General features: G+C 59.2%; 2 protein-coding genes across 5 annotated transcripts in view; one reads left to right on the plus strand and one right to left on the minus strand.

Moving 5' to 3' along the window:
• Window positions 1-1,106: 1,106 nt before the first annotated feature.
• On the minus strand, window positions 1,107-7,149 carry SNX11 (sorting nexin 11). Of its 3 annotated transcripts, none has more exons than XM_042894717.1 (7): window positions 7,069-7,149; window positions 4,619-4,667; window positions 4,360-4,446; window positions 4,162-4,262; window positions 3,789-3,887; window positions 3,389-3,601; window positions 1,107-2,199 (listed from the first exon to the last, which is right to left on the minus strand). In XM_042894717.1, exons 2-7 carry the CDS (start codon window positions 4,637-4,639, stop codon window positions 2,058-2,060), a joined length of 663 nt encoding a protein of 220 aa, XP_042750651.1. In that variant the 5' UTR covers window positions 4,640-4,667; window positions 7,069-7,149; the 3' UTR covers window positions 1,107-2,057. The 3 variants fall into 3 exon arrangements, with proteins under 3 accessions (XP_042750651.1, XP_042750652.1, XP_042750650.1); XM_042894718.1 differs by lacking the exon at window positions 7,069-7,149 and adding an exon at window positions 5,849-6,591; XM_042894716.1 differs by lacking the exon at window positions 7,069-7,149 and having other exon boundaries at window positions 4,619-5,395.
• A 182-nt stretch (window positions 7,150-7,331) lies between these two features.
• The window catches only part of CBX1 (chromobox 1), a 7,284-nt gene continuing 7,018 nt past the window's right edge, over window positions 7,332-7,597 (plus strand). Inside the window, exon 1 of one of the 2 annotated variants that reach the window (XM_042894713.1) lies at window positions 7,332-7,439. The gene's annotated coding sequence lies outside the window, so the exon portion shown is untranslated. The remainder of the gene's footprint in view (window positions 7,440-7,597) is intronic. The other variant, XM_042894714.1, reaches the window with a different exon arrangement.

Consider the following 7,597-nt stretch of genomic DNA (forward strand, 5'->3'; position numbering starts at 1 on the left):
GCAGGGAGCGGAGAGACGTGCGGGGCTGCGGGGAGGGGAGGGGGGGCGGTTGGGGTTGCCCTGAGCCGCTCCGTGTGCCCACCGCAGCTGCTTCAAAGCCCGGAGCAAACCCCAGGCCACAGCCGGCTGCGCTCCCCCTACATCGGTTCCATGCGTGGCAGAGAGACCCGGCACCCCCGTCCATCACCTTCAGGCCCTGCACGAAACCATCCCTGCACATCTTGGACCCCATTCCCAGCCATTCCTACGGCCACAGCATTGCGGGAGCAGCGCTGTTCTGCTCTGCATGCAGCACCGGGGCGGCTATTCCCCCCCCCCCCCCCTCCACAGTTCTGCCTCCGAATGAGTCACTGTTTTCCCAACAGCTTTGCAGAGTCGATCAACACCACTAAAAATAATTTCCGTCTGGCTCTGACAAGCAGCCAACACCGGGGCAGCAGCTGCACCCCCCAGGGGGAAGGATGGGCACCCTGCAGGAGAACCGAGCTCTGCTTGCAGGGCTGCTGGATCTCCATCACTTACAAAGGGAAGCCCCAGGGCTGGCCAGCTCCTGGCAGGGCATGGAGAGAGGGATGCCCGGAGCAGGGCTGCAGCTCCAGGCTGAGTGCCGTGCTCAGGTTTTGCAGCCCTGGCCGAAGGAGCGATGCCTGCAGGATGCTGTGCTGTCTATGGCCACAGCTGGCCTCGCAGCTGAGCCATTTGGAGCTGCACGCTCATCAGCAGACATGAATATGTATGAAGGGGGGCAGCCAATGGCACCAGCAGCTGCCAGCCTTCACCATGAACTTCTCCTGACATTTCGGCTGCGACATGACGATGGGTTTCCAACCCTCCCTCCTCTGCAAACCCAAACCTCTGTGTGAGGACAACCACCCCAAGCCCCGCAGATCTGACAGCACGACCCTCCCTCCTGCTTTCTGCTTTGTGGACCCTCTCACCTCTCCCTCCCAGTGAGCTGCACCAGCAGGAGCAGCCCTATAGGGAGAGGTGCCAGCAGCAGCTCTGTTCCCTCCAGCCATCTATCTCCAATTAGCTTGGCCTCGGCCCTGCTTGGCTCCCTCCACCCACACAGCAAGGACAGACATCACCAGCAAGCAGCAAGCCTCTTCTACTTTGTTTTTATTTCAAGTCAGAGCACGTCAGCTCTGCCTCTACCAGTGCTCAGGGTATAGGAAAAGGTGCAGGAGAGCACAGGGGAGCAGCAGCAAAAGTAACCAGGGCCCAAGCGTTGCCAGACACCCACTGCAAGGCAGCTGCATGCTGCGTCGCTCTGAGCTCCCTCCCTCCTGGCTGTGAGTCCCCCGTTCTCCTCCCCTGTTGCTCCCACGTTCCCCCACTGTGCTATCAACGTGTGGAAAAGGTTTGTTCTGCTGCAGAATCCCATCTGGAAGGGGTGGCTGCACAAACAGGCAGGGGAGATAAACTGTTCCCTCATTCCTGGGTGGGTTTCGTCTCTATTTGTCCCAGCTGCGTGCAGCTCGTGGGGCAAATGCTGCCAGCAGGACCCAGGTGTGGGCAGAGCATCTGCAGCCTGCTGTGGGTTCCGTGCAGCTGAGACCACCAGGAGCTGCACAGAGCTGCTGCCACTGGGGAAATGCAGCCTCCACGCAGAGGGCTGACCCAAAGGGATCTGCTGGGCAGCAGCCAGCTCCCCACTGCCAGTCTGAGGCTGCACACATCACAGCCAGCACATCCCACCCTGCCCAGGGCCAGGAATGTACCAATAACACTGTGCACTGTGACCTAACCAAGCCCTGCTACCACTCCAATTGGAGAGCAAAGGGCCACGGGAATAAGAAACACAGGTTTCACTAACCACTAGATCTCTTCTCCAAAGAGAAGAGCTACACAAACACGCTGCCTGGGACATCAAGGACAGTTGAGAGTCATCAGGGAGAGAGCACACGAGCCCCGGACACCACAGAGCCAAGGACAAAGCCGTGTTCCCAGCACATCCCCAGTCCTGCCAGCCCGGCCTCCCACTGGCTCAGCCAGCAGCAGCTCCTCCAAAGAGGGCTGCAGGTCCTGGGGAAGGCAGGTGAGGTCGCTCAAACCATTTACTGCATCTCCTGCTGTCCACCCAAGGGCTCTGCTGGCTCATCAGGGCTGTCCGAGTGCGCGTCATCCATGCCAAAGTCGCTCCAGTGCGGGAGGGTCTCCAGGCAGCTCAGCCCCTGTGTGGCCCCCAGGCTGGCACAGCTGAAAAGAGAGAGCAGTCAGAGCACTGGCAGCACTGCAGCGGCTGCTTGTGGTTGTACACGAGGGCAGCACCATCAGTGAGAGGCAGAAGGTGCTGGCAGCAGCAAGGAAAACGCAGCCCAACACCTGCATACCTACCCTGCTAGCTCGGGCTGCTGTGCTCTCCCAAACCCTATCCTTCAAGCACAAAGAGCTCTGTTTTCAACCCGGCTGGGGTCTAGAAACATCTTTCTTTCCATTCATTGAAAACCAAGCTGAAAAAGCACTTGCAGAAGTGGTACAGAAGGCCAGACACGGCCTCCTGCACAGCAGGCTCAAGGAGCGCAGGGATGCGGAGCTTCACTGCCAGGCAACCTGGACCTGCAGGACTTGATGCAGAGGTGACAAACGCAGGATGCTTTCCTCTCCTACCATAGCAGCTGTCTCCCCAGGTACAGAAAACCCTCGACTGGCAGCAAGGTGGCAGCCCTCCTTACCTGATGCCTGGCTAATTCCCACACACACAGGGCTGCTCTGGTGGGCGTGAAGACGTGCCTTGCACACTGCAAGGGCTGGGAGAAGATGCACATAAAACCTGTGTTCTGAAAGGCTCAAAGGTTCCTCACCGCACAGAGATTAAGAAAGGAATGCATCCAAAGATCTCTGTAAATCTCAGCTTAAGTTTTTCTGGGAGACTCAAGCTCTCCTCTGCTAAGCCTTGGCTATGGCCAGAACAGGTCACCCTTCCCAGGCAGCCTGAAGGAGTGCAAGGAGACCTGGTTCCACAGGCAACAGCCTGTGACATCCATCTCTGCTCATCTGGTCCCTGGAATCCTGCCCACTTGTGTGCAGGGCTATGGAACACATGCTCAGCTTTACTCCTTTAAATGACTGCAACAAAGATGTGACAGGCAACTCAAAAAGCCACTCAGGAGTCCCTGGAAAGGCTGGCAGCTCATCTCATTTCATAGTAGAAATTGTTTCCTAAAAGTGAAACTCCACTGCACAGACACCAGCCATTTCTAAGCAGCATTCCTACAGCTGCAAGCACAGGCAAGGGGAGGTGTGGGCAGCAGGGCACCACCTGGCTCAGGGTGCTGCTGGTACCAGGTCTGCTCAAGCCAGCACAAAGCACCTCTGAGCACAGCAAGAGAGCTGGGCTCTGCCCCACTGTGGTGCCCCTGGGTCAGCCTTTCCCTGCCTGCATTACCTGCCATGCACACCTCCTCCCGGCAGCAGCGTAGGGCGGCTCTCCTCCTCCTGCACCCAGCCACAGTTGGACATGGCATAGTGCAGGATGGCTTCTGTCACTGTCTGTGAGCCTTGGCCTTGCACGCATGCCTCTATCTCAGGCACGGAGAGCTGGCTCTGCAGGAAGAGGTGCAGCCTGCTGTCGGAGAGGAGGACAACATTCTGCACAACCCTGTGCGAAAAGAGAAGGGGGTGAGGCAAGTCTGCAGGAGCACAGAGCACTCGGCCCTGTCCAGGCAGCTCACATTGCCAGGGTGACCCCCCCAGCAGATCCACTGCCACCTCACAAACAGCATCTTCCAAGCGCTGCATCCTCCCTCTCACGCCCTCCCAGAGGTGTGTGCAAAAGCTTCACTCACTTTTCCAGGAACTGCTGCAGCCCCTGCCTCCTCTTCTCAATGAATTCATCTGTGCTCCCCACAAAGAAGGTGGATTTCCCAGGCAGCTCTGGGACAGGCCTGCAGGAAGAGAGCAAAGGCAGCAGCTCAGGGTCAGATTGCCCAGCACTGGAGCAAGAAGATGTGGGGCACCACGGTAGCAGCAGCTGGCCCCCTGCTTTGTGCAGAGCCAGACCTCACGAGTGCCAGCGTCCCACATCTACGTCTGGAGAAAGCCACCCCTCTGCCTTTTTTATCCCCATCTGCTCCGAGAGCACTTAAGATACCCAGAGCAATGAAAGTGTGGTGTCTGGCTGCAGGTGGGGGGAAAGCAGGGAGCTCAGGGCACGCTTACACCAAGCCAGCATTCTTCTGGAGCTGCCGCCTCAGCCACACGAATTCACGGTACCGGCGTCGCACACATGAGGTCTTGGCTGTAAAGGCCTTGCTGTTGGTCTGCACAAAACAAACAAACAAACCACAGACGTGATCCTCCCAGCTGAGGGGCAACGAGGCAGGTGAGCTCTGCTGTTTCCCAGCAGCCACAACTTACATGGAGGAAGATTTTATAATCCACATAGGAGTTCCAGGAGCCTTCGTTCTGCACCCGAGGGTCCTGGACGCGCACTGTGGTCAGCTCCTGGGCACAAACACTGCCTGAGCACAGGGCAGAACCTCCCAGTCTCACCCCCACCCACCCCCCAGCTCTGCCCAGCGTTCAGCACCTCTCTCCCCTCCATGCAGCACCCAGGGCTCCAGCATTGCCAAACCCCAGCCAGGAGCAGATAAAACCACATCAGGAGGCATCTTACCTCCTCTCGGCTCTCCAACATCCTAGAGCCAGAGTCCAGAAGGAAACATCTGCACAGAGGACAAAGGACACAGTAGGAAGAGATGGAGCACTCAGACATTCAGGATTCCCCACGTTCTCCTCACACCCCCAAGAAGTTCACATTTCTGTCTCACCCAGCAGCTCCTCTCCAGCCCCCAGTCTTAGCACAGCTGATCCAATCCAGTAAGCCACCGTGAAATAAAGAGGATGCATCCAACTCCAGCAGCCCCCAGGGCAGAGAGCAAAGCAGCATTAACCTCCCACAGGCCCCACATGGGCCACACAGCCCATCATGCTGCTGCTGGGGGATGCTGGAGGCTGCTCCATAGCCAGAACTGGGACATGCAGCACCTCTTCTCCTTGTAGCTCCATAGGAGAAAAGGATGGAAGAGCCCAGCCCCTCCCCACACTGCATGGCAGTTCTGCACTGAAACACCAGTGCTGCCTGTTCAGGTGGTAAGGAAAGAACCCCGCTTTGATCACAGCTTCCTCCTCTCACCAGCCTCCCCCTGCTGCCTGCCCAGCACAAGCAAAGCAGCCACCTCCCAGCCAGCATCCTCCCGCTGCCAGATGAGCCTGCTCCTCTCCCTGAGATCAGCCCAGCTCCTGCTGCTGCCCCAGCACGTCTCCCATTAGCAGCAGACACAGACAACGCCGCTCCTCTCAGCTCTTTCACAATTCAACTGAATAAGCAGCAAACTCCAGACCACGATTTCCCCCTCTGGTTGGACGTCGTGTCTGCATTGCAACCGCTCGCCCTCACTGCCCTCCCCGCTCCCACCCTCCCCAGCACCCCACGGTGCCCTCATCTCTCCTGCTGAGTTTTGCCACGAGCTGCTGCCTCCTCCACCACATCCCTCGGGCACTGCTGGGCCCCCAGCTGATTTGCTGCCCCACTGCATTCTCCTGCAGTAATCCCTGTTTTGCAATGATAGCACAGGCACGATGCCAGCGCCGCGAGCAAGAGAGAGGACAGACAGTCCCCACACTCCATAACGGCACAAACCAACCCATCCAAGCGTCCCTTCCTGGTCTGGACCACACAGAGCAGGAGAGCTCATCAGGGGGAGCTAGCAGACCAAATGTGTCCTGGTTTCACCTCTCCTGTTTGTTGTGCAAGGCATTTGGAGCCCCTGGGATGAACCTGAGGCTGAGGACACAGCCCTGGCTCCTGAGGGACGCGGAGCAGAGAGGCACAGCAACCCTTCACCTGTTCCCAGTTCCTGGAGCTTTGCCTTTTAGGCCACGGGAGCTGCCAAGTGCTGGGTAGCATTGCGAGCTCAGCCTTTATTTATCCGCTGGGTTGTGAAGCAAAGCTCTTCTGAAGGCTGAGCTAATTTTAGCCAGGACAAGGGGAGGGGTGAGCCACGATCCACGCTTCAAAAATCTGGCTCCACTGGTTTGCAAGATTTCACTTGTCTGATCCAATGCAGAGAGCACAGAAGGTGTGAATGGACAGCAGAGAAGAGCTGAGGGCACAGAGCAGGAGCTCCAGGCCCAGTGCAGGCAGATCTGGGGTATCTCACAGTGACAGGTCTCACTATGGCTGGGTCAGGCTGCTGCTGCTGCTGCTGCTGTTTCCAGTTTGAGCTGTAAGGGGGAGAGTGAGGGGAACCTGCCAAAAAAATCCCACTGCATTTCAGTGCATGCAATCCTCCCCCTGGGCACTGAGGGCAGAAAACGTGCTACCAGTCACCCTGCCGGGCTCAGCAATGGGCGCTCAGCTCTCCAGGCAGCTGTGATCCCACTGCTTCCAGGGCAAAAACAGGGAGAGGAGAAGAGAGAAAAAACAGCCCTCACGGAATAGCAGAAAAGAGGGGCTGGGTTGCTCAGCTATAGGAGATTGGAGACCACAAAGGACAGCTGGGGGCCGCTGCTCCATGGATGGGAAAAGCTGGGGGGCGACAGGGCTGCCTTGGGAGGGGTTCCTGCAGCCCCAGAGGGCCCAGTGCTGCCCGTGGGCAGAGCAGGACCGAGCACAGCCCCAGGCCTGGCACAGCACAAGGCCGCTGCTGCTCGCTCCCATGAGGGAACGCACACGTGTCTCACGGCCACACTTTCACACCGAGCATCAAATAATCTCATTTAAGCTCGATTCAGAGTTAATTGGTCTTCACTCGATAAACCAAAGGGAGAAGGCAGCTTTGGGGGGCAGCTTTAAGCAATCATGCCAAATCCTCTTTCGGGGCTTTTGCTTAAGATCCGAATTAAGGGCTCTCAGGGGGAGCCGCTGTTACCCCCACTGCACCCCGGGGGTCGCGATCCGAGGCTGCGGGGCACCGGCACAAACTCGGAGGCCTCTCCCTCTCAAGGCCTCAGCCCCAAAAACAAGCCATACAACCTCCCCCCTGCCGCGCCGGGCTCCCCATACAGAGCTCAGCGTCCCAATTACGGCCAGATCCGCCCCTCCCTCTTTCAGGACCCTCTCACCTCCTCACGCAGGACGCGGCCCCTTTAAACCGCACGGCGGCGCGGCAGCCTTATACCGCGAGCTGCACTTCCTCTTCCTGCCGGCGCGGTGCATGTTGGGTGCTGTAGTTCGCGCCGGCGTCAGCGAGGGCCTACACCTCCCACGATGCCCCGCGGCAACTCCCCCATCTAACGGCGGCGGACTGCATCTCCCATAGTGCACCGCGGTGGGTGCGGGTCGCGGCGCATGCGCGGCGCGGCGCGGCGGGCACTGGGGCTGGCCGGGCTCTTTTGTTCGACGGAGGCAGACGGAGCGCGCCAGGCCCGCGGCGCCGGCCCCTGCCCGCCCGTAGGCCGCTTCCCTTCGGTAACCGTTGGCGGGGCTGTGCAAGGTGCGCGGGGCCGGGCCGCGGTTACTGTTGCGGCGTTGGGGTGAGGGGTTGCGGTGATTGGGGTGGGGGGGGGAACCGAGCGAGGCGGGGCCGCGCGGGGACAAAGCGGGGCCTGAACGGAACGGAGCGGGGTGGGCGGCACCGGGTGTGGAGATTTG

The sequence above is a fragment of the Lagopus leucura genome, unplaced genomic scaffold (assembly GCF_019238085.1).
Source record: "Lagopus leucura isolate 7727_CA_CO unplaced genomic scaffold, USGS_WTPT01 188-1_obj-0_obj, whole genome shotgun sequence".
In the NCBI taxonomy this organism is placed as follows: Eukaryota; Metazoa; Chordata; class Aves; order Galliformes; family Phasianidae; genus Lagopus; species Lagopus leucura.

Excerpts from the sequence above, each read along its gene's own strand:
- SNX11 (XM_042894716.1), bottom strand. The coding sequence starts at position 4,717 with ATGTCTGAGTGCTCCATCTCTTCCTACTGTGTCCTTTGTCCTCTGTGC. Across the intron at positions 4,263-4,359 it reads ATTATAAAATCTTCCTCCAT|ACCAACAGCAAGGCCTTTAC; the intron begins GTAAGTTGTGGC and ends TGTTTTGTGCAG. Across the intron at positions 3,888-4,161 it reads CAGAAGAATGCTGGCTTGGT|GCCTGTCCCAGAGCTGCCTG; the intron begins GTAAGCGTGCCC and ends CTCTTCCTGCAG.